The 26,722-nt window shown below is 51.3% G+C and overlaps 1 protein-coding gene across 7 annotated transcripts in view; it reads right to left on the reverse strand.

Moving 5' to 3' along the window:
* The window catches only part of LOC101169996 (uncharacterized), a 45,331-nt gene that overhangs the window by 12,823 nt on the left and 5,786 nt on the right, over nt 1-26,722 (reverse strand). For 5 of the 7 annotated variants that reach the window (XR_013656436.1, XM_023953873.2, XM_023953861.2 and 2 more), the window contains 7 exons: nt 18,468-19,535; nt 17,653-17,967; nt 13,756-13,915; nt 9,360-9,527; nt 8,423-8,527; nt 8,203-8,346; nt 18-145 (listed from right to left, as the gene is read on the reverse strand). Coding sequence is in view for 6 of the 7 variants with exons in the window: in XM_023953873.2 (XP_023809641.1) it covers nt 18-145; nt 8,203-8,346; nt 8,423-8,527; nt 9,360-9,527; nt 13,756-13,915; nt 17,653-17,967; nt 18,468-19,391 (1,944 nt within the window). In the remaining variant the exon portion in view is untranslated. Of the gene's footprint in view, nt 1-17; nt 146-8,202; nt 8,347-8,422; nt 8,528-9,359; nt 9,528-13,755; nt 13,916-17,652; nt 17,968-18,467; nt 19,536-23,376; nt 23,489-26,722 lie in introns of those variants that run through there. The other 2 variants (XM_023953855.2, XM_078948862.1) reach the window with 2 other exon arrangements.

Consider the following 26,722-nt stretch of genomic DNA (forward strand, 5'->3'; position numbering starts at 1 on the left):
CGAAGAAGTAGACGTACCAGTTCCAGGGGCTGGTTCTGCTGGTTCTGCCGGTTCTGCTGGTTCTGCTGGTTCCCTTCTGCAGACGGGCAGATCTGGGAGCTGCCGTTGGGGGGTCGGGCCGCCTCCCGCGCTTGGTTTCTGTCCACTGCAAGAGAGCGGCGACGTCTTAAAACGGGAGCAACATTCGGCATGGTGACCACGCACGTGAACGTGCGCTCCAGAGGCACCGTGCACTCCAAAGCTAACGTGCACTCTGGAGCAGAGCAGCAGCATGACCCCCCCAAACTCTCGCTCAGACTCACACAGACCTCCACACAGCAGCTAGAAAACGCCCCGGCAAACACAGATGCATCATGGGAATGTTCTGACTGCAGAGCGTCAATCTATGATCCATTAAGGATCCATTACCGAGGAAAAGCCATTAGAGGTTTCTGAGAGTCAAGACTGACGGGAAGAGCAGCTGCTGCAGGAGTGATCTAAACTGGTTCTGAATCCAGTCTGAGGCCAGATCCAAACTGAGTCTGAACCTGATCCAAACCGGATCTGAACCGGGTTTGAACCAAACATAAACCATAATCCGAACCGGGCCTGAAATGGGTCTGAACTGGGTCTAAACCAGGTCTGAACCATATCTGATCAGATCTGAACTGGATCTGAACCAGGTGTGAACATGATCTGATCGGATCTGAACCGGGTTTGACCCAAACTTAAACCAGGTCTGAACCAGATCTGAACCGTGTTTAAACCAAACGAGATCCGAACCGGGCCTGAGATTGGTCTGAACTGGGTCTAAACCAGGTCTGAACCAGATCTGATTGGATCTGAACCGGGTTTGACCCAAACTTAAACCAGGTCTGAACCAGATCTGAACCGTGTTTAAACCAAATGAGATCCGAACCGGGCCTGAGATGGGTCTGAACTGGGTCTAAACCAGGTCTGAACCAGATCTGATTGGATCTGAACCGGGTTTGACCCAAACGTAAACCAGGTCTGAACCAGATCTGAACCGGGTTTGAACCAAACATAAACCATAATCCGAACCGGGCCTGAAATGGGTCTGAACTGGGTCTAAACCAGGTCTGAACCATATCTGATCAGATCTGAACTGGATCTGAACCAGGTGTGAACATGATCTGATCGGATCTGAACCGGGTTTGACCCAAACTTAAACCAGGTCTGAACCAGATCTGAACCGTGTTTAAACCAAACGAGATCCGAACCGGGCCTGAGATTGGTCTGAACTGGGTCTAAACCAGGTCTGAACCAGATCTGATTGGATCTGAACCGGGTTTGACCCAAACGTAAACCAGGTCTGAACCAGATCTGAACCGTGTTTGTACCAAACATAAACCAGATCCGAACCGGGCCTGAGATGGGTCTGAACTGGGTCCAAACCAGGTCTGAACTGGATATGAACCAGGTATAAATCAGCTATGGACTGATGCGCCTCTGGGACAGGTCTGAACCAGGTCATAGTTCTCTTCTCGTCACATCAGACTTCCAGTCATGACTTTAACGTCCGGTTTTGATTCCATGAATACATTTTTTTTTAGGACTGAACTCTGATGTGAGGTTGGGACGGTTGTAGAGACTTTTGAGAAGTGTTCCAGTTTATAAACGCTTTAAAGCTGGAAAAACAACCGTTTCAGTAACCCTTGTGCTATCCTAGGTACTTTAACGTTGGGTCATCTAGACCAGTGTTTTTCAACTAGTGTGCCGTGGCACACTTTAGGTCACTAAATTGCCCTCATTAACTGCTCTAACAACATTTTCCATCTCCAGGATATCAGCTCTTTGTTCATCCAAACAGGCCCTGAGTAGTTAGGAATATAAAAAATCTTAAAATTACTTTTTCTTTGTGTTTATTTGATTCTATTAAAGACATTTTGATAAGAATGACGGTACCGCGATTTACCTGCAGCTATAGCAGTTTGCGGAAAAGTCCCGCCCCTTTAACTGTCTCCGCCAATCATTCTTGGAGGGCTTAATCACATGTCATCAGTCTGACCAATCAGAAGTGCTTAAAGTCTTCACTTCCTTGTTCTGATTCTGCTCATAAAGTCTCTCAGTTCCACCAAAAATACCAGCTAAAGCTCGTCGTTAGCCGTGTAGCTTTCCATAGAATCCGGTGTCAGACCGTGGAACAAGTGAACAAAACAATGAAGCTCAGAGACGCGAGTCTTTCACCCTGCAGATTCATGTGTGATGGTGCAGCGTATGTGTCGAGCATGGTCGGCGAGGGCGTGGCCGTATGTACCTGCAGGCTGCCAGGTGGACATGCAGAGCTGCTGAGCCCAGACTGAGGGAGAAACCAGACCGTTAGCATGCAGCTCACATGACGCGGTGACATGACGCTGTCACATGATACGGTCACATGATGCGGTCACATGACGTGGTCACATGACGCGCTGACATGACGCAATCACATGATGCGGTCACATGACGCGGTCACATGATTCGGTCACATGATACGGTCACATGGTGCGGTGACATGACGTGGTCACATGACGTGGGGACATGACGTGGTCACATGATACGGTCACATGACGCGGCCACATGATACGGTCACATGACGCGGTGAAATGACTCGGTCACATGGTGCGGCCAGATGACCAATCACATGATACGGTCACATCATGCGGCCAAATGACGCGGTCACATGATGCGGCCAGATGATGCGGTCACATGACGCAATCACATGATACGGTCACATGACGCGGTCACATGATTCGGTCACATGATACGGTCACATGACGCGGGGACATGACGTGGTCACATGATACAGTCACATGACGCGGCCACATGATACGGTCACATGACGCGGTGACATGACGCGGTCACATGGCGCGGCCACATGATGCGGTCACATGATGCGGTCACATGACGTGGTCACATGATACGGTAACATGATGCGGCCACATGATACGGTCACATGAGGCGGTGACATGACTCGGTCACATGATGCGGCCAGATGACCAATCACATGATACGGTTACATCATGCGGCCAGATGATGCGGTCACATGACGCAATCACATGACGCGGTCACATGATTCGGTCACATGATATGGTCACATGGTGCGGTGACATGACGTGGTCACATGACGCGGGGACATGACGTGGTCACATGACACGGGGATATGACGTGGTCACATGATACAGTCACATGACGCGGCCACATGATACGGTCCCATGACGCGGTCACATGGCGCGGCCACATGATGCTGTCACATGATACGGTCACATGATACGGTCACATGACGTGGTCACATGACGTGGTGACATGATACAGTCACATGATACGGTCACATGATGCGGTCGCATGATACGGTCACATGACGTGGTCACATGACGCTGTCACATGATGCGGTCACATGATGCGGTGACATGACGCGGTGACATGACGCTGTCACATGATGCGGTCACATGATGCGGTGACATGACGCGGTGACATGACGCTGTCACATGATGCGGTCACATGATGCGGTCACATGACGTGGTCACATGACGTGGTGACATGACGCTGTCACATGATGCGGTCGCATGATACGGTGACATGACGCGGTGACATGACGCGGTGACATGACGCGGTGACATGACGCGGCCACATGATGCGGTCACATGACGCGGTGACATGACGCTGTCACATGATGCGGTCGCATGATACGGTGACATGACGCGGTGACATGACGCGGTGACATGACGCTGTCACATGATGCGGTCGCATGATACGGTGACATGACGCGGTGACATGACGCGGTGACATGACGCGGTGACATGACGCGGCCACATGATACGGCCACATGATGCGGTCACATGATGCGCTCACATGGAGGACAACTCCAGCTGGACAACACAATCTGTTTCCATCAATGCAATGGATGGTTCCAGAAGACGTCCAGCAGGACGGTCCTCATAAGATGAGCTGATGTCTGGAGATGAAGGTCAGCGGTGGGTGGGGGGTGGGGGAGGATGTTGAGTTCAGGTTCTCTCTCTGAAAGACTCTAAAACTGGGACCAATGCATCTGTTTGAAGCTCAGCAACACTTCAGAGCAGCCGTGGATTAACAGGCATATCATCTCCGCAGGAAGCCCCTCCTCCGTGGGGGCTGCTCACCTGCCCCCCCTCCTCCGTGGGGGCTCCTCACCTCCCCTTCCTGAGTTCTCTTTCTTTCTGTAAGGCAGAAAGGCTGCTAACGGAAACAAAGTGGCAGTAAGTTTGTTTCTGGACCAGCAGGAATCTCCTGAGATCCTTCAGCAGACTCCCAGTGAGGCTGCAGAATCTGGAAGGAACCAACGGATTGACGGTTGACCCATCAGCACCAAACCCTAATGAGATCATGACTGGTTGACGGTCCGTCTTTAATGAGCTGCCTCGTTAACACACATGGGGGGGGGGTTGGCACGCTTCCACGTGGCGCTGCACAGTTAAAGCTGGGATTACTGCAGGATTACAGAGTCCAAGTGTTTGCAGCACAAACAAGGACACCTGGTAGAGGACCTCTGCAGGATCATCCCGGACAAGCCCCCACACCGCCGAAGAGCTCCATGACGTCCTTCTGGACATCCTTCTCAGCTCCGTTCTTGTTCATCTGAAACCTGGCGTGTTTTCCTGCAGCTGCTCACTCATCGCTGCATTCACGGTCCCACACAGGCCTGTTACCATAGAAACAGGCATGCAGGTCTTTAGGAGCACAGTCCCAGATCATCTGGTTTCTCAGCAACTACACTTTCACTTTCTGCATGAGCAGAGCGCTTCATACACAACAGACCTTCAAGACAGAGAAACCCACTGCATTGTGGGTAGAAGGATCCAAAATAACAACAGGAAGCAGCGCTGACAGGCCAGGGATCTCACCAACAACCTTCCAGCGAGGCCAGTCTCCATGGAGGTGTTTTTATGCTGAAGAACTGCTATTCGATTCCCATAGAAACAGGTATTGACACAAACTCCGCCCACAGCAATATGGTCACATTCCAAAAGAGTGGAGTTGATGCGGGTCACATGACCTTCAGCGCAGACAGGTGAAACGCTGGAGCAGGTGAGCCTGTTGACTCAGCGTTTAGAGCAAAGAGGAGCAGGAAAACTCAACAGAGGAGTTCACGTCTGTCTGGTACCTGCAGCTGTCAGCCCTGTGGGAGGGGCTGAGTTACCGGCTGCAGCATGACGGTTATTAAGAGGGAAGACAAGGTTTTTGGGTTCTGTCTTCAAGAGGACGCCGCCACACGTATTGATGTCCTTTTACTCTTCGTTGAGTTTGTTGGGAATAGTAGAGTTCAGTTTATTCACCTCTCTGTCCATCCATCCACTGTTGCTGGAGCCTATCAGCTACTGTCGGGGCAAGGCGGAGTTCCACCTGGACAGGTTTTTGTGCTCCATTAACAAAAGTTAGGATGGTTGCCATGGTGATGTGATCACGTTTTAAAAGTAATTCCTAAGTTTTTTTAATTCTGGTGATTCTGTGAGAACGTTCTGATCGTATGAAGCCAGTAATGTTAGGATGTTCTGGATAAACGCTTCAGGAATGAGGGAAAAGGATTCGTCTGCCTCCGGTTCCTGATCTGTGAGCAGCACAGCACAGAACATCTTCACGTACGTCACAGCAGCCGAAGCAGCCACCCTGCCATCTGCTTTACATCTGGAGCAGCTGCAGATTAAAGCTGGCCTGATTGGCCCTGACTGCGGCGTGCACGTGTGGCGAGTAAAGCCTGCCCTGACACGGATTGGAGGGCGACCGCACCAGAAGTGGGTCTGTGGCGCTCAGACCCAGAAAACTGGCGAATACGTGCAGCTGGGCTCAGATGGACAAAACGCCACGGCGGTCCGGCGCTGGCGCCCAAACGCCACGAGGAACATCCTGAACATGAAACGGCGGGCAGACGCTAATCCACATTCTGCTGTCAGAGGGTCTGAGACAGAAATCTGTGAGTTTAATCCCAGCAGAGCTTTTCCATCTGTAGATGTTCTGACATGACAGGAACACGGAGAGTTTATCTGCCAAGAAAAGCAAAGGCCGGAAGGTCAAAGGTCACTGAAGCCGCTTGGCTTGTCCAGCAGAGACGAGGTCCGTCCTCACAGACCTCTAAACTGCAACCAACTCTGTGAAGCCGAGTTTGGAACCAGAGGAAGACGAGTTTGACCTTCATCTCCAGTGTGCCGCTCTTTGGACCACCAGAACTTTTTAACCGTTCTGACGCCTTACAACACTTAGAGACAAATCAGCTGATTCGGATGTTTCAAGTGACAGTAGTTGGAGGTCGAGTTACTCTGTGCCGCGGGCGCCGTCTGCGGCATGAAAGGGTTCAAGCTGACAGGAAGTAAAGCCGCCGCACTTCCACGTGTGACCACAAGGGTTTGTTGAGGACCCAAAATCTGTTAAAGGAAATGTTGACTTTAGCTCCGCCCCTTTGACCTTTTACTTGCACAGAGGGGGGGCACCATAGGATCCGGCCGGACCCTGGAGGACCAGCCGGATCTTCATCATAGTGAAGATGAGGACCAAACCCCGCCCCCTTTTAAGGAGTCTGCAGCTGCTTCCAGGGTCACGTGGGCAGGGGTCCTCCAAGCGGAGGGAGGGGCTTGCACATGGGGCCCCACCCCTCCGTGACGGCTAAGGGACAGCGGGGGGGGGGGGGGGGGGGGGTCTTTTATCATCAGCTACGGTGCCTCAGAGGATCTGTTTCATCAGGTACAGCTTCTCTGGGTGCCCGTGCCCCCCCCCCCCCCCCCCCCCCTGCAGGTGAGCCCCCTGAAAGCCCCCCTCCCCAACCACACAAACACACCTGCATCCATCAGCTTCAGGCCTGCAGAGGAAGATCTCTATGAGCAGCTCTGAGGAGGAGGAGGAGGTGATGAAGAGGATGACATGTCTGTGAGGATGAAGATGGGATGGGGGGGGCATAGGGGGGGTGATGGACAGATCCAGACCTGCGTGGAAAACCACCGTGTTCTTCCGGCATCCCGGCAGCAGCTGAAGGTTCCGGAAAAGCCCTTTAGCCGTCAGCTTCACGTGGAAGTTGGACAGCGACAGTCGTGGAGACCACAGCATCTCTGACGCCGTCTGGGGGGGTCAGACCGGGGGGGTCAGGTGAAACACAACCGGCTTCAGGCTGAAGGGCAGATCTGACCTAGTTTCCAGAGTTGCTGGTTCCGCTGGTCGGCGGAGGACAGAGACTGAAAGTCTGTTTGGCTCCTCAGACGGAGACCGTCGGCGCTCTGAAGGACGTGATGGCGAGAGGCGATCTTCACGGTGTCCATGGAAACGAGGACGAAGGAAATCCCCGTCTGTCAGTCCGGCATCCGCCCGTCACCAAGCTGCTGCAGCGCGAGCGGAGCGTGGAGAAAATGGCGCCAAAAACAGGCGTGCTTCAGGTTTCGCAGGGAGATCCAACAGCGAATGACGAGAGGGGGAGGGCAGCTGGAGGGGGGAGTGTGTGTGTGAGGTGGGGGGGTGAGAGCGTCTGCGCAGCATTGTGTCCCACTGACCAACACAAAGATGAGCCGCCGCACACAAGGGGAGGGATGCTGCAGGGGGAGGGGCCAGAATAATCCTCTGCTGTTCCCTCCCCCTCTGCCCCCTCCCCTTCGAAATGAGAGGAAGACTAATCTTCCCGCTGATGAAGCTGTGGCGATGCTCCCATGAGCGAGTTGCTCCTGGAATGAAGAGATTCCCAAATACTGTTTCCTCACAGCAGAGCCGAGCCTGACATGGTTATGTAGTCATTATTCATTGCAGGTGGGGGCCATGTGTTTTCTCTTTTAATGCTAAAGCGCTTCGAGCTGCACAAATGCATGAGAAACGCTATTTCATATATAAAGTTTGATTGATTGATTAATGCCTTCAATGCCTTGCCCATGGACACAACAGGATCTGCAACCTTCTGATCAGACACCAGATCAGACCAGACGCTGCCTCACAGAACCAGAACCAGAACCTCTCTGACTCTGCAGGAGCACCAGCAGCAGGACCAGGAGGTCAGCCTCTCTACCTGCTGATGGACGCTACAGCAGCCCATCAGCAGTCAAGCAGAACATGCAGAGAACACGCAGCCCTGAAGGCCTCACGGGAGGCTATGAGGGCGCTCTCAGAACCAAGACATTTGACTCCGCCCCCTCACACGCTGAGTAAATGCAAAGAAAGAACAGAGAGAAGAGGACGGCCGCCGCTCCTCCCTACAGACAGGAAACAGTCAAACCTACGAACCTGCGGCGCCGAGCCGACTGAACCGAGCCGAACCGCTCCGCTGGAACGGGGCGCTCCGCTTGGTCTGCAACGGACCGCCAGCAGGGGGCGCCCTGGCTGCAGTCTGGCTGATGGCTGCTTTAGCGGTGGTTGGAGGTTTGAGTCCTGTGGGCAGCAGAGCGTCAGTGAGACCTGTTTCCTTCTGCAGGACGCCGTCTGAAGAGCTGAGATGGTTCCTCACCTGCTGCAGACGCTCTGCTCCTGGAGACGGGAGGCCTCTGAGGGGCGCTGGAACCAGGGGGGGAGAGCGTCCTCCTGAGGGGTTGCTGGTTCACAGCTGGAGATCCTGCAGAAAACAAACCCAGCATGAAGCACTGTGGCCCCCACGGAGGCTGATGTTGTTTCCTGGTTTTGTTCGTATTTGTCGATAAAGTTGTAAACAAAAAAAGTTAGAACAAACACTGAGTCATAGACACGCCTCTGGCTAAGCCTTTATTTTGAAAATATCAAAGCAGATGCTGTCAAAATAATGGAGCCTTGAAGGTTTTTTATCCATAGAATAATTTTCAAAAGGATTTGTTTGGCTTCACGTTTAAAGGGTCAAAAACGTCCGTCTGAATCGATTCAACGTCATGAGAAGCAAAAGAAAACAATCATCTGATTTAGCCTCACAAAAACTGAAAAAAAACATCAGGAAGTGGGCGGGGCTTCATCCCAATCAGTTTATCACTTATTTGGGAGCAAATGTGAAGCTTGAACCAGTTCAGTGGTGTGTTCAATCATCAGATCCCACAGCCTCTTCCTCCATCTTCATCGCCGGTCTGAAGGAGACCGCAGAAGCCCTCGAGTCGGCCTGACAGAGGTGGGAACGTCGTCTCCAAGAGGATCCTCAGCGTTACTATGGCAACGGGGAGCCTCAAACCACCGCTGGTTACCATGACAACAGCGACCTGTAAACTGGAAACTTCTCTGAAACTCAGAATGAGCTGCGGTAACCATGGTAACCATGACTTTCAAAACATCTCTGCCATCTAGTGGTCAGAGATGGAGGAGGGATGGAGACACGTGACATCACCTCTGAGGAAGGTCAGAGTTTTGATCCAATCACATCCAGATTTTCCCAGAAACCTCATCTCACTGATGGACGCCTGGAGCGCCGGTCCTGAGCTCATCCTCACCTCTACCTGCGGCTCCGCTGGTCCCGCCGCCCCCCGCCGGGCCCGGGTTCCACCCTTTGACGGGAAGTTTGGAGGCGGCAGCTCGACCTGCTGACTGTTCATTGGCTGCTGGTTTGGACGCGGGACTCTGCGGCGCTCGGTCGGCGGCGCTGCAAAGCTCGGGGACACCTGCAGGAAGACAGCAGACGTCAACGCCCGAAAGGCCCACGGGCCGGGACTCCAACAGAACTTTCATGCTCCAGAAGAGATGAAAACGCTGCTGCAGGAACAGAAGAACGTCTGGAGAACAAAGACAGAGTTCTCCAGGAGAACAAACTGAAATGTTCTGGACATAAAGGAATCCTGCCGGACTCATCGGTGATGAAACACGACTGCACTTTAGGTTCTGTTCCTCTGACGGATCCTCTTCAACCAGCCAGATCCGGACGTTCCACAGAAACCTTCACGAGTTTGGAAAGAATTCCAACCACAAACGTGTCGGAAGCTTCATCTGGACTTCACTCCATTAGGGGGCGGAGCTTCAGCATCAGGGAAACAGAGCCTCATTCATCCTCCGTGGGATCAGATTCTTTCCTTCCAGGAAATGAATCATGAGCACAAAGAGCGTCCAGGAGCCAGACGGCTGGCAGGAGGCGTGGCTTCATCAGAACATCCTGGCGAGCCCTGAAGGAGACATCAGGACCGCCCCAACCTTCTGTGTTTCTGGAAACGGTGTTTACAGAAAAACAGAAATGAGGTGAAACTTTTTCCGTTGGAATCAGGAAGTCAGTGAGTGATTTCTACGTCTCAGAGTGTTAAAAGAGAAAAACGTCCATCCATCCTCGTTCCAATAAAAACCAAAGTGAATCGACCGTATGTCGCTTTCAATTCAACTTCAGAGCCACAGACAGACTCTGGAGATGGAGAGGGTTGTTACCGCCATCGCCGCCGCCGCCGCCACCGCCGCCGCCACTCGGTACACTCAGAAATTACCTTTCATTTATACCACGCACCAGGTGAATACTCGATTCTGATTGGCTGCTGGGTGTGCATTAAAAAGTGATAATGCATACCTAAAAAAGCAGTTCTGGTCACATAACCTTAATGTTGTGTATCACTGCGCCGGCTTCTTTAAAACAAACTTTATCTTCATCATCTGGACATAAAAAACAAGCGGTTAGAGGAGAACTTTCTCTCTGAACTGATGCTGTCTTTAACACATCGTGGTCGTCAGCATAGATGTCGCTTTTCTGTGCCGCTGCAGTCGAGATCGGAACGGGGGAGGGCGTTGTCATGGTAACGTGACAACGCCCTCTTTGTGTCCGCTTTTCGTGAAAAAAGCGATCCAAACCAAAGAGTAAAAGACAGAAAAAGGGTTAACTATTTGTGACCCTGGTATAAGCGGGTTAACGGTCGACGAAGAGTGCATTATCAGAAAACGTACTTCACGGAAAGATGCTTCAGGCTTCTGCGTCGGGCGTTAATTTCTGATAACGCACACTTCAACGGCATTGTTTTTCATTTTTCATAACTCCTTAACTCGTATAATAGGAACAGTCAGCCTGGACCTTTCAATATTCTTATTCATCACATAATCTCTCAAAATACGTTCATGAGTGAAATATTTTGCCCCTTTTTCAGAAAAAAAACTAAAATCTTTCAAGAAAGAGTCATTTTTTTAATGTTCTAGATACGTAACTTGTGTTTAGTTTACAGGTGAGGGAGCGCTGTTGTTGTCCCTTCAGGTTTTTCTCCCTAAAACCTGAAAAGAATCTGAACTGTAACCGCAGCATCGCAGGACGTTTTGTTGGTCTGGACGATTTCATGTTCGTGCTACAGCTTCTTCAAGTGCAAACAGAAAGGGACGTTTTTGGGTCATTTGCTGGATTGGAAGCAGTTTCTGTTCAGCTGACGGCAAAACACATCGGAGGGGGGGCTCTGTAGCAGAAAACCCTCCTTTTCCTGATGTCCCCCGATCAGAGGAAAGTCTTGGTGATGGTAGCTACGGTTGTAGCCACAGCTGCCCTGGGGCAGACTGACAACAAATCTGTATCATTTATGTACAACAGCAAGAATCTCAGCTAAAACAAAAGCTTGTTTTGTGAGAACAGACAGGCAACAATAAAATAACATAATATATCAAATATTTTATTACATTATTCTGGTAAATCTGATCATCACATTTTTGTGCTAAAATGTTTTATTTACTGCATCTGGAAGAAAGTACCACCCTGTGTCTCCTCTTCCTCCTCCAAATATCTGCAGCAGCTCCTCTTCCTGGTTCAATGCCTCAACACATTTTTTCACATTCTAATTACTTTTTCATTTTTTTGTCTATCTTCTATCAACACTGTGTGGCGTCTCTGCTGATGCTCTGAAAGTCACAGTCTCAGCTTTACGTTGACGGTCGTAGAGTTATGGTAGAGTTACGGTAGTTATGGTAGAGTTACGGTAGAGTTACAGTAGAGTTACGGTAGTCACGGTAAAGTTACATCAAAGAGTTATGGAAGAATTAGGCTAGAGTTACGGTACAGTTACGTCGAAGAGTTACGGTGGTGTTACAGTAGTGACGGTAGAGTTATGGTAGTTCGGGTAGTTACGGTAAAGTTACGGTAGTTACTGTAGAGTTACGTCCAAGACTTACGGTAGAAGTTCCCAGAGATTTTGTCACTTTCCGTCGCCGGTGTTAAAAGGTTAAAACACCGTAATCCTGAAAAAACGTCAGAAATCCTGTTTGCCGTCTGACGGAACGTCGGATAGCTGAGAAAACGAATTTTCTGCCAGAAACCCTCCTCCTCCTCCCGTTTCCTCCCTCTTCAGCTAGGTCTGAAGTGATGAAGATGAGTACGGTGGCCGAGAAGGATCACAACACAATACTTTATAGTTGCAGGTATACTTCTGTTTTGAGATAAAGTGAAGCAATGAAGTGTTGTGTTGTGAGTTATTGTGTTGTGATGAATTTTAGTGTGTTATTTTGTGTTGTGTTAAGAATCTAAAGTGTTGTGACCCTCCTGGGCCACCATAGATGAGATACGAAGAACCACAACTTTTTACTCAGACAGATTCTCAAACGTTGAGTGCGTTTCTATTGGTTGACTGTTACTTGGGTTTAATCTTCTCGTGTGAGTTTCTTCCTCCTCTTCTTCTTTGAGTCTGATGAAGCTCAACGGAAGGAAAACAGTTTGGAGAAGGGAGGCGTTGATGGTTTCCATGGCGACATTTCCCAGTAATTTGTGTTTTTAAACCTGGTTTCTACTGTTGCTGTGTTGGTGATAGTTTTGCTGCAGACGGAGTGCGTGGCGTTCCATCCGATCAGCGGCGGCACTATGGCTGCCGAGCCTTAAGCGCTGACATCTGATTGGCTGCTACAATCATGTGACATGTAAGTTCGTCTAAAGTTCTCCTGGAGAACCTCCACACCTGAATTCATTTCTTAAAACTCTCTGAGTAAAAAAGAAAACCCTGTTTGTGTTTGCACTGAGGTATCGTAGTGTTTAAAAAGACACAGACCGGATCCACGAGTGAGACGGCGCCCCCTATCTGTACGAGAATAAAGCGGACGAACGCATAAAAGGTTCTAAGAAGGAAGAGCGGCGATACGGAAAGACGTCAGACATCACAAATCATAAAAACACAAACCATAAAAACCACAAAAACAAGAAAAACACAAAACATAAAACCACAAAACCATCGTTAAGTTTTGTTTACAAAAGATTTTTGTGTACAAAAAGGAGGTTTTAAGGGCGGAGATACCCAGTTTAGTTTGATGTGGTTTGGTTCGGTTCGGTTTGGTTTAGTGTAGTCTTTACCTATTGAATTCTGACTTCATGTTCTTCATGATTCCTGTTTATTACACAATCACCGGCATGAAGCCCGTTGAGACGACTGTTGTTGCAATATCAGGCAAAGAAATACAATGAATTGAATTCTTTTCTCATTTTTTCACAGTGGTAATAAAACTACACAAACACAGACTCACAACCAAAGGAATTCTCTGATGGTTCTGATGTCAGAGGCGGACGGCGAGGACGGACTACCAACTCACTACCAACTTTTCAGACCAAACGACTTCCCGACTGCAGCCGCAAACGTGTGAAAGTCCAGGCATGTTCTGTGTGTGATCAACAACACAAATGCGTGCACCGTCGCAAAAACCCAACACACAGACTTACACACACACACAGACTTACACACACACACACACACGGACTGCAAACAAACAGCTTTGTGTTCTTCGGGCAGACAGACTGAAGCGAGGATGACGACGGCGCCGCAGAGAAACCAGCAGAAATCACAGGAATGTGGACGCATTTAAACACGCCGACTCATTTCCTGCAGAGGAGCCCCCCCTTACACACACACACACACACACACACACTCACACAGACACACAACAGGAGGTTTGATGTCAACTTACTTTGGGTCTGACTTTGCTCCCCCTGGGGAGGAGATCCACTTCCCCCCTCAGCCGGTCCTGGAGGTCCGGTCCCTGTGCCAGAGGGTGGCGCCGTCCCCCTGTCCCCCCGGCCGCCCCCCTCCTGCTGGCGGGCCCTTGGCCCCGGCCTGGGGGGGGCCGTCTGCAGAAGGAGATGATGGTGAGTGATGGGATTCCAGCCGAACGGCCGCAGCTGGGCGCTCCGCAGCGACACCACGGCGTTCGCCATTCCCCACTCCACAGCTGTGGAGGAGGGAGGGGAGGAGACCTGCTAGGGGGGAGGAGAACTGCTGGGGAGGAGGAGTGCTGCAGCTCCAGTGGAGGGAGAGGAGGAACTTACAGGAGGGGAACTGGGAGTGTGCTGCAGACCAAAAAGTTCCTCTTGTTTGGTATGTGTCCCCCTGGGGGGGTTCTGCTTCCCCCAGCGCCACCCCCCCCCTTAAGCCCCCACACACATGGTCCTGGTTTGCATGGAGGTCCGGCTTCCTGCATCACGTCATGCTCTGGAACTGCAGGTCCTCTCAGGATTACTGCAGAGCATGTAAATCATGTGTGAACACGCCGCTGGCAGCGCCGGCGCTCGCCGCTGACTGAGACGCGCCGCACGTGCAGCAGCTTTCACTTGATTATTGCGGCCGTTGGAGCACGTGCTGACCGCTCTGCTCCCGCCAACAAACTGCTAAACAAGCTAGAAGAATTCATCAAGTTCACTCCAACTTCTTGATGCCAGCCAGGCCTGCAGAGCTGAGCCAGGGGAGGGGTTCAAACCCGCCTGTGGATCAGCGTCTCAACAAAATCGAATCACAGAGTTCAAAACAGAAACTTGAAAATCAAAACTACAACAGGAACTAAGATACAAACCACAGCAACAACTCTGAAAAGCAGATTTGTTTATTGTTTTTTTCTTTTTTTTTTTTGGTTTGGTTTGGCTTCAGGCACACCTGGTCAGCATCGCTCTGCTGCTGTTACCAGAAAAACAAGTCCAAACATTCTCAGACCAGAACTCGTCCTCAGAACCTGAGCTTCCTGCTGACTCGTCGCTTTTTTCTGATCCAGTTCAGGAATTCACATAGTGTTCAAATTCAGAAAGCAGATGCTAAGGTACAGTAGCTGATGCAGACGCTAACGTACAGCAGCTGATGCAGACGCTAAAGTAAAGCAACTGATGCAGACGCTAAAGTAAAGCAGCTGATGCAGACGCTAAAGTAAAGCAGCTGATGCAGACGCTAAAGTAAAGCAGCTGATGCAGACGCTAAAGTAAAGCAGCTGATGCAGACGCTAAAGTAAAGCAGCTGATGCAGATGCTAAAGTACAGCAGCTGATGCAGACGCTAAAGTAAAGCAGCTGATGCAGATGCTAAGGTACAGCAGCTGATGCAGACGCTAAAGTAAACTATTTGATGCAGACGCTAAAGTAAAGCATCTGATGCAGACGCTAAAGTAAAGCAGCTGATGCAGATGCTAAAGTACAGCAACTGATGCAGACGCTAAACTAAAGCAGCTGATGCAGACGCTAAAGTAAAGCATCTGATGCAGACGCTAAGGTACAGCAGCTGATGCAGACGCTAAAGTAAAGCAGCTGATGCAGACGCTAAAGTAAAGCAGCTGATGCAGACGCTAAAGTAAAGCAGCTGATGCAGATGCTAAAGTACAGCAGCTGATGCAGACGCTAAAGTAAAGCAGCTGATGCAGATGCTAAGGTACAGCAGCTGATGCAGACGCTAAAGTAAACTATTTGATGCAGACGCTAAAGTAAAGCATCTGATGCAGACGCTAAAGTAAAGCAGCTGATGCAGATGCTAAAGTACAGCAACTGATGCAGACGCTAAACTAAAGCAGCTGATGCAGACGCTAAAGTAAAGCATCTGATGCAGACGCTAAGGTACAGCAGCTGATGCAGACGCTAAAGTAAAGCAGCTGATGCAGACGCTAAAGTAAAGCAGCTGATGCAGATGCTAAAGTAAAGCAGCTGTACAGACGCTAAAGTAAAGCAGCTGATGCAGACGCTAAAGTAAAGCAGCTGATGCAGACGCTAAGGTACAGTAGCTGATGCAGACGCTAACGTACAGCAGCTGATGCAGATGCTAAAGTAAAGCAGCTGATGCAGACGCTAAGGTAAACTATCTGATGCAGACGCTAAGGTACAGCAGCTGATGCAGATGCTAAAGTAAAACAGCTGATGCAGACGCTTAAGTAAAGCATTTGATGCAGACGCTTAAGTAAAGCAGCTGATGCAGACGCTAAAGTAAAGCAGCTGATGCAGACGCTAAAGTAAAGCAGCTGATGCAGACGCTAAAGTAAAGCAGCTGATGCAGACGCTAAAGTAAAGCAGCTGATGCAGATGCTAAAGTACAGCAGCTGATGCAGACGCTAAAGTAAAGCAGCTGATGCAGACGCTAAAGTAAAGCATCTGATGCAGACGCTAAGGTAGAGCAGCTGATGCAGATGCTAAAGTAAACTATTTGATGCAGACGCTAAAGTAAAGCATCTGATGCAGACGCTAAAGTAAAGCAGCTGATGCAGATGCTAAAGTACAGCAACTGATGCAGACGCTAAACTAAAGCAGCTGATGCAGACGCTAAAGTAAAGCATCTGATGCAGACGCTAAAGTAAAGCAGCTGATGCAGACGCTAAAGTAAAGCAGCTGATACAGACGCTAAAGTAAAGCAGCTGATGCAGATGCTAAAGTAAAGCAGCTGATGCAGACGCTTAAGTAAAGCAGCTGATGCAGACGCTAAAGTAAAGCAGCTGATGCAGACGCTAAAGTAAAGCATCTGATGCAGTCGCTAAGGTACAGTAGCTGATGCAGACGCTAAAGTAAAGCAGCTGATGCAGACGCTAAAGTAAAGCAGCTGATGCAGATGCTAAAGTACAGCAGCTGATGCAGACGCTAAGGTAAACTATCTGATGCAGACGCTAAGGTACAGCAGCTGATGCAGATGCTAAAGTAAAGCAGCTGATGCAGACGCTAAAGTAAAGCATCTGATGCAGACGCTAAAGTAAAGCATCTGATGCAGACGCTAAGGTACAGTAGCTGATGCAGATGCTAAAGTAAAGCAGCTGATGCATATGCTAAAGTAAAGCAGCTGATGCAGATGCTAAAGTAAAGCAGCTGATGCAGACGCTAAAGTAAAGCAGCTGATGCAGACGCTAAAGTAAAGCATCTGATGCAGACGCTAAAGTAAAGCAGCTGATGCAGACGCTAAGGTACAGCAGCTGATGCAGACGCTAAAGTAAAGCATCTGATGCAGACGCTAAGGTACAGCAGCTGATGCAGACGCTAAAGTAAACTATTTGATGCAAACGCTAAAGTAAAGCAGCTGATGCAGACGCTAAAGTAAAGCATCTGATGCAGACGCTAAAGTAAAGCATCTGATGCAAACGCTAAGGTACAGCAGCTGATGCAGACGCAAAGTAAAGCATCTGATGCAAACGCTAAGGTACAGCAGCTGATGCAGACGCTAAAGTAAACTATTTGATGCAGACGCTAAAGTAAAGCATCTGATGCAAACGCTAAGGTACAGCAGCTGATGCAGACGCAAAGTAAAGCATCTGATGCAGACGCTAAGGTACAGCAGCTGATGCAGACGCTAAAGTAAAGCAGCTGATGCAGACGCTAAAGTAAAGCAGCTGATGCCGACGCTAAAGTAAAGCAGCTGATGCAGACGCTAAAGTAAAGCAGCTGATGCAGACGCTAAAGTAAAGCAGCTGATACAGACGCTAAAGTAAAGCAGCTGATGCAGACGCTAAAGTAAAGCAGCTGATACAGACGCTAAAGTAAAGCAGCTGATGCAGACGCTAACGTACAGCAGCTGATGCGGACGCTATCGCACAGCCTCGGTGCAGCAGCTGGGACTGAAGCAGCCTAAGTTCTGCTCACCTTTTCAGGACTTCCGGCTTTCTCTGAACCTTCCTCTGAAGATTCTCCTGGATCTTCTCCTGAGATGTCGGCAGGTCTGTCAGGAACGTCCCGCACAGCCCTCTTGGGGGTATTTGGGTTGACCCCCGCTGAGTCAGATGGGGTTGCAGCGATAGCCCCAGTCCTGTCCATCAGCTGAGCTTTGTTGCTGCTCTTTCTTCCCATTGGTCTCAGCACCATGGCCACCTTGACCGGACATGTCAGGGGCGTTTTACCCACGCTGCACCACTCCTTCCTGGGGAAGCCCCTCTTGTTGTGGGCCGGGGAGGGCTTGGCCTGCAGGGAGAAGGCAGGATTGGGACCATGAGAGGAGCGGCTGCATCTTTGGGGAATCTCAGTTCAAAGGAACTGACAGTCACAGACATGTAAATGGAACGTACCATTGTGGTGCGTGTGGTGAATGTATGGTAAACTATTCATACACAAAATGGAAATTCCACACACTTATGACGTACAGGTGATGCTGTCGAGTTCTGAATCCTGACTGACCGCACAAACGCTGCACGCACGCGATGCAGGGACTGCGTCTCATCTATTTCCCCCTTACTGACCTTTACATGTTGTATAAGTGTTCTCTACGACCAGTCGCCTGCAGGACGCCCGTTGAGCGATCTACCACCGTCTCCCGCGGGTCACCTATTGGTCACCTATTGGTCACTATTGGTCACTATTGAGGCTTTAACGTCACACAAACACACCTCTTTAACACCAGCCCAGAACCCCAGCGTCTGGTTCTGACCCAGACAGAACTGCCAGCACAGCTGGACCTGCCGTACCTGGTTGGCCGATCCGCTGGACCCCGTCTTGGCTTTGATGGATTTTAGGTCCACTTCTGGAGCTTTCTTTGTTGAGGGTGGGCCCTTCCGCTTCACTTCGGCTTGAGCAGTTTTAGATCTTCCTGAAGGTCTCTCGGGTCTCTCAGGAGGTGGCGATGAGGGCGTGGCAGCATCCTGGGCGGAGTCAAAGTAGAGCGGTGACGAATAGGATGTCTCTAAAGCTTCGCTGAGGTCATCAGACGGTGGATCCGGACAGAAGGAGACCTTTGGCTCCCCCCGTGAGCCCTCACTTTTGGCCGCCTCCTCCTCGGCGTGGAGCTCGGTCATCGGATTCACGTGTGAGAGCGTCCTGCCGTCTCCTCGGACAAACAGCTCGGAGCTCACGGACACAAACAAAGCCTCCTCTTCGTCGTCATCATCATCCTCATCTGCCGGGATCTCTGTTGCATCCGAGTCTGAGGAGCTCCGCCCCCTCCCACTGCCTCTCAGATGACCACAGTTGCCATGGCTGCGGCTGTCTGTGTTGAGGGTCAGGTCCTTCCAGGTGTTGCGCAGGTACTCGCCGCTTTTGGCGTCCAGGTAAATGGAGGCGGAATTGGATTCGGAGAACTTAGCAGCGGTTCTTCCATAAGACTCCTCCTCCTCACCTTCATCACACGCTTGTCTTCCGTCTTCAGGCGTCCATTCAGACAGGACCACGTCCGTCCCCCCCACCGGGCTCTCGGTGCGGCCCCCGCTCAGGCTGCTCAGGCTCCGGAGGGACTCGGGGGACGACTCCCCCATGCAGGACGAGGAGGAGCAGGAGGAGGAGGAAGAGGAGATGGGGAAAGCGTGCCCGTGGGGGTCTCCTGCACGACGCAGAGGGAGCTTCATGCCGGACCCCCCCCTGCCACAGAAACCACTGGGGGGCTCCTGAACGCTCATCTCCGACTGCACGACGAGGACCTTGAAAAAAATCCGGTCGTACGTTGAGCTTCGGGAACCTTCATGGGATGCAGATGTCAGACAAACGTTCTCTTAGAGGAGCTTCTTCTTCTTCCAGCTCTTTTTGTTCTTGGCGGCTCCAATCTGAAAAAAAGGGAAAAAGTTCTGTTAGTTCTGAGAAAAACCCAAACATGTCTGCTTCGCCGTCTTCCTGCAGCAGATGAAGCAGAGGGAACGGCTCTGCTGTGAGTCAAAGGCAAAACTTTCACTTCCTTATTGATGCTGCTTTCAAAATAAAAGCACCTCAGAGGTCAAATCAGTTCATCACATGGCCTCAAGGGGGCATGTTTCAAAATCAAGTTAGTCCTCATTTTTCTCCAAAGCAGGATATTTCAGATTAATAATCTTTCATCTCTGATGATGGAATTTTCATGAACTTTGTTTGTTTGTGATCAAAGCTGTGCTCTGAAGGGGGCGTGGTCTTATTTGTTTGGAATGGATGGATGATGGATGGATGATGGATGGATGATGGATGGATGATGGATGGATGGATGGATGGATGGATGGATGGATGGATGATGGATGGATGATGGATGGATGGATGGATGATGGATGGATGATGGATGGATGGATGGATGGATGATGGATGGATGATGGATGATGGATGGATGGATGGATGGATGATGGATGGATGATGGATGGATGGATGGATGGATGATGGATGGATGATGGATGATGGATGGATGGATGGATGGATGATGGATGGATGATGGATGGATGGATGATGGATGGATGATGGATGGATGGATGGATGGATGATGGATGGATGGATGGATGATGGATGGATGGATGGATGATGGATGGATGATGGATGGATGATGGATGGATGGATGGATGGATGGATGGATGGATGGATGGATGATGGATGGATGATGGATGGATGGATGGATGATGGATGGATGATGGATGGATGGATGGATGGATGATGGATGGATGATGGATGGATGGATGGATGGATGATGGATGGATGATGGATGGATGGATGATGGATGGATGATGGATGGATGGATGGATGGATGATGGATGGATGGATGGATGATGGATGGATGATGGATGGATGGATGGATGATGGATGGATGATGGATGATGGATGGATGGATGGATGATGGATGGATGATGGATGGATGATGGATGGATGGATGATGGATGGATGGATGATGGATGATGGTTGGATAGATGGATGGATGATGGATGGATGATGGATGGATGATGGATGGATGATGGATGGATGATGGATGGATGGATGGATGGATGGATGGATGGATGGATGGATGATGGATGGATGATGGATGGATGGATGGATGATTGATGGATGATGGATGGATGGATGGATGGATGGATGGATGGATGGATGATGGATGGATGATGGATGGATGATGGATGGATGGATGGATGATGGATGGATGATGGATGGATGATGGATGGATGGATGATGGATGGATGGATGATGGATGATGGTTGGATAGATGGATGGATGATGGATGGATGATGGATGGATGATGGATGGATGATGGATGGATGATGGATGGATGGATGGATGGATGGATGATGGATGGATGATGGATGGATGATGGATGGATGGATGGATGGATATGTCCGACTAGATTAATATGACACCAGGATTGCATTAATAGGAAGAAAGCTGTGAAAACTTTTTTGTTAGATTAGCAGGATTTTCACTGCTTTGACCTTTGACCTTTTGTAGGCGGGGGGGGGGGGTGCTATGAAGCAGTAAATACACCAAAGAAGAAGTATCTCCTCCGTCCTGCTACCTGTGGTTCTGGTCCTCACCGGCTGAATGCGTGTTCATGAAACCGCGTAGAGCGTGTGCAGGACACACCGGCGGCGTGCACGCTCCTCCTCCAGCGGGTCGGTGCATGTGGGTCAGCACAGACCCGGAGCAGCGGGTCGGCTAAATAAAGGCCGTCAGATTTAGGACAGATTTTCTATTATCCAGAAATGACAGGGGGGCCTCGGAGCAGCCGCAGAGGAGGCTCCATTTCTGGGAGAATACAGGAGGAGGAGGTGGAGGAGGAGGAGGAGGAGGAGGTGGAGGAGGTGGAGGAGGAGGAAGAGGCGCAGCAGAAGATGGAAACAGCAGAACACAAGCAGACGGATGCAGATCAAGCAGAGTCTGGAGCTGCTGAGCTGAGGATTGATGAAGGAGCGATGAGCCGACACCGATGACCGATAATCACTTTAAAACTCAGAAATCCATCTGATCATATCCAGACCATTTATGGAAGACTGGACATAACTGTAAACAGGAACCCCTCCCTGCCAGATCTATGAGGAACACGTGTCAGAAGGAAGACCTGAGACGACCAAAAGGTCACCTCAGAAACCCCCCATCCTGTTATCAACCCCCCCGCAGGACGAGGAGGGGATAGAACTGAACCCACACCCAGACTCCAGAACCACGTTCTCTGACAAGAACAGTCCAGACCTCCACCTTCAGAGGACAGAGGCTGCAGGAGTCAGAGAGGAAGTTCATGCCCCCCCCATCTCTGAGCTCCTCTTCAGCGGTCAGGAGGCGTCCCAGATCTGGAGTGGTGGAGCGGCCGCCTATGATGAGGAGCTCCTCAAACGGAACTGATTTCCTTTAAGCCTCTGACCCGAAACGCTCGTCCGGTCCTGTCAGGAGCTGGATGTGACAGACACGAGCGAGGAGGAGGAGGAGGAGGAGGAGGAGGAGGAGGAGGAGGAGGAGCTTGTATTTCAGGCTCTGGGATCAGAGATTCTGCTGCAGCAGATTATCCTGCAGCTCCTCCTGAATCCTCTTCATCATCTTCATCCAGAAACACCAAACACATTCAGCAGCTTCTTCATTATTCAGAAGGTCCAGCCTTTCAGGGATCAGTGACACAAAGAAGCTCCAGTTTCAGTCTGGCCCTGAACGCAGCACACACAGAGCTTTACAGTACCAGAACCCACTGCAGGGTTCTGCAGGGTTCTGCATGGATCCACTAGGATCCACTAGGATCAGAGTTTTTCATCTTTGACTCAGAAACTACTTTGATGTTTGAGCAGAAGAACAGGAATTGTGACCAACAACACACACACATAAACATATGTACACACATGTACACACTTGTACACACATGTACACACAATTACATACATTTACACACTTGTATACACATTTACACATGTACACACATTTACACACATTTACACACTCACACATCAAGGCAATTACTTTTCAAAATAAAATTTCCCGGCATGTTTTAGTGATTTTACAAACGTTTAAATGCAGATCATGGATTAAATTCTCTGTTTCTTGTGTTCGTGTTGAAGTTGAACCTGAAGCTGGTTTCAGTGGAACTCCATCGTTTTTAGGAAGATCTGAAAATCAGTCTGACTTCCTGATGGAGCAGAAACCTTCTGGATCGTCTTTGAGTTTCTTTCAGAAACTTCTTCCTTCCGACGGCACAAAGATGTGGTTTTCCATCGTTCATGGGGGGTTTGGCAGCTGAACCCTGCAGAGAAGAGCAGCATCACCTCCTTTTCTCTGCCTGTCAGCTCCTCTCATCAGGGGAGTCTGCAGCCAATCCTCCTCCTCTGTCTGACCCTCCTCCCCCACACCCCCCACCCTCGTGTTCTCCTTCATCCAGAACCTCCTCAAAACGGAGCAGTACCACTTCTGTGCAAAGAAAGCCTGCATCATTCAGCTGAAACTGGACTTTCAAACGGGCAGTGAACGCAGCACAAGGAGACACAGGGAAGGTTCTGGATCAGAACCAGAGCTGCTTTTATGACATAACTCAGTATTCACTAGAACCCTGGTTCCAATACCAGAACCAGCTGTCCTTCAGAAGAGGACAGAACGCTGAACAAAAATCGACTTCTTCTTTGAGGTAACCCCCCCCCCCCACTAATGCCCCCCCCCCCCAGCTTCACCCTCAATCCAAACACAGAGACTGACCTGCTGCTGAAAGATCCCGACTGTAACTGGAGGCCGTCGTTTCCAGATGCTTCCTGAATGCAGCAGAGCACCCCCCCCCACCCGGCAGAACAGCCCCCCCACCCCAGACCCCAGAAACAGGTCCGTTAAACAGCGGCTCTGTTGCAGAGCTCACAACTTTCTCTGCAGTGAAACGCCCCCCCCCTCGCTCATCTTCATCCTCTCGCCTGGCGACCCGACTGTGAGGAGCGGCGAGGAAAAGGCTGCGCAGGCTGAGAGGGAGGAGGGGGAGGAGCGCACCTCCCCTTTTGGAACAGGAGCGTGCTGCAGCCCGAGCCTGCCCCCTCCCTCATGAATATTTACTCAGTGCCTGAGATGCCCCACCCCCTTAATAACTTCTATGGATGGAAAGCAGTGTAGTTGGGGGGGGGGGGGGTGACATCAGAGAATCACGTCTGCGGAGAATCCAAAGAAAAACCCCAAAGCTTCACTCAGAACACGAGGAGAACGTCTGCAGAACCGCCGGGCCTCTGATCCACGGAACCAAGCAGAATTTACCTGGAGGCCCGCTCACCTGCACGCCACGCTCCCTGGCTCCTCCCACTCACCTGCACGCCCTGTAACTGTCATCTCTCAAGAAGCTCCTCACAGCTCCTCACAGCTCCTCACAGCTCCTCACTACTCCTCACAGCTCCTCACAGCTCCTCACAGCTCCTCACTGCTTCTCACTGCTCCTCACAGCTCCTCACTGCTCCTCACTGCTCCTCACTGCTCCTCACTACTCCTCACAGCTCCTCACAGCTCCTCACTGCTTCTCACTGCTCCTCACAGCTCCTCACTACTCCTCACAGCTCCTCACAGCTCCTCAGTGCTCCTCACAGCTCTTCAGTGCTCCTCACAGCTCCTCAGTGCTCCTCACAGCTCCTCACAGCTCCTCACTGCTTCTCACAGCTCCTCACTGCTCCTCACAGCTCCTCACTGCTCCGCACAGCTCCTCAGTGCTCCTCACTGCTTCTCACAGCTCCTCACAGCTCCTCACTGCTCCTCACAGCTCCTCACAGCTCCTCACTGCTCCTCACTGCTCCTCACAGCTCCTCACTACTCCTCACAGCTCCTCACAGCTCCTCAGTGCTCCTCACAGCTCTTCAGTGCTCCTCACAGCTCCTCAGTGCTCCTCACTGCTTCTCACAGCTCCTCACAGCTCCTCACAGCTCCTCACTGCTCCTCACAGCTCCTCACTGCTCCTCGCAGCTCCTCACAGCTCCTCACAGCTCCTCACAGCTCCTCACTGCTCCGCACAGCTCCTCAGTGCTCCTCACTGCTTCTCACAGCTCCTCACAGCTCCTCACTGCTCCTCACAGCTCCTCACAGCTCCTCACGGCTCCTCACTGCTCCTCACAGCTCCTCACTGCTCTTCACAGCTCCTCACAGCTCCTCACTGCTCCTCACAGCTCCTCACAGCTCCTCACGGCTCCTCACAGCTCCTCACAGCTCCTCACGGCTCCTCACAGCTCCTCACAGCTCCTCACTGCTCCTCACAGCTCCTCACAGCTCCTCACAGCTCCTCACTGCTCCGCACAGCTCCTCAGTGCTCCTCACTGCTTCTCACAGCTCCTCACAGCTCCTCACTGCTCCTCACAGCTCCTCACAGCTCCTCACGGCTCCTCACAGCTCCTCACTGCTCCTCTCAGCTCCTCACAGCTCCTCACAGCTCTTGACAGCTCCTCACTGCTTCTCACTGCTCCTCACTGCTCCTCACAGCTCCTCACTGCTCCTCACTGCTCCTCACAGCTCCTCACTGCTCCGCACAGCTCCTCAGTGCTCCTCACTGCTTCTCACAGCTCCTCACAGCTCCTCACTGCTCCTCACAGCTCCTCACAGCTCCTCACTGCTCCTCACAGCTCCTCACTGCTCCTCACAGCTCCTCACAGCTCCTCACAGCTCCTCACAGCTCCTCAGTGCTCCTCACTGCTTCCCACAGCTCCTCACTGCTTCTCACAGCTCCTCACAGCTCCTCACAGCTCCTCACTGCTCCTCACAGCTCCTCACAGCTCCTCACAGCTCCTCACTGCTCCTCACAGCTCCTCACAGCTCCTCACAGCTCCTCACTGCTCCTCACAGCTCCTCACTGCTCCTCACAGCTCCTCACTGCTCCTCACAGCTCCTCACAGCTCCTCACTGCTCCTCACAGCTCCTCACAGCTCCTGACAGCTCCTCACTGCTTCTCACTGCTCCTCACAGCTCCTCACTGCTCCTCACAGCTCCTCACAGCTCCTCACTGCTCCTCACAGCTCCTCACTGCTCCTCACAGCTCCTCACAGCTCCTCACAGCTCCTCACAGCTCCTCAGTGCTCCTCACTGCTTCCCACAGCTCCTCACTGCTTCTCACAGCTCCTCACAGCTCCTCACAGCTCCTCACTGCTCCTCACAGCTCCTCACAGCTCCTCACAGCTCCTCACTGCTCCTCACAGCTCCTCACAGCTCCTCACAGCTCCTCACTGCTCCTCACAGCTCCTCACTGCTCCTCACAGCTCCTCACTGCTCCTCACAGCTCCTCACAGCTCCTCACTGCTCCTCACAGCTCCTCACAGCTCCTGACAGCTCCTCACTGCTTCTCACTGCTCCTCACTGCTCCTCACAGCTCCTCACAGCTCCTCACAGCTCCTCACTGCTCCTCACAGCTCCTCACAGCTCCTCACAGCTCCTCACTGCTCCTCAGTGCTTCTCACAGCTCCTCACTGCTTCTCACAGCTCCTCACTGCTTCTCACAGCTCCTCACAGCTCCTCACAGCTCCTCACTGCTCCTCACAGCTCCTCACTGCTCCTCACAGCTCCTCACTGCTTCTCACAGCTCCTCACAGCTCCTCACTGCTCCTCACTGCTCCTCACAGCTCCTCACTGCTCCTCACAGCTCCTCACAGCTCCTCACAGCTCCTCACTGCTCCTCACAGCTCCTCAATGCTCCTCACTGCTCATCAATGCTCCTCACTGCTCCTCACAGCTCCTCACAGCTCCTCACAGCTCCTCACAGCTCCTCACTGCTCCTCACAGCTCCTCACAGCTCCTCACAGCTCCTCACTGCTCCTCACAGCTCCTCACTGCTCCTCACAGCTCCTCACTGCTCCTCTCAGCTCCTCACTGCTCCTCACTGCTCCTCACTGCTCCTCACAGCTCCTCACTGCTCCTCACAGCTCCTCAGTGCTCCTCACTGCTCCTCACTGCTCCTCACAGCTCCTCACTGCTCCTCACAGCTCCTCAGTGCTCCTCACAGCTCCTCACAGCTCCTCACTGCTCCTCACAGCTCCTCACTGCTCCTCACAGCTCCTCACTGCTCCTCTCAGCTCCTCACTGCTCCTCACTGCTCCTC

Source organism: Oryzias latipes, chromosome 1 (genome assembly GCF_053564925.1).
Source record: "Oryzias latipes strain Hd-rR chromosome 1, Olatipes_Hd-rR_3.1".
NCBI classification, from domain to species: Eukaryota; Metazoa; Chordata; class Actinopteri; order Beloniformes; family Adrianichthyidae; genus Oryzias; species Oryzias latipes.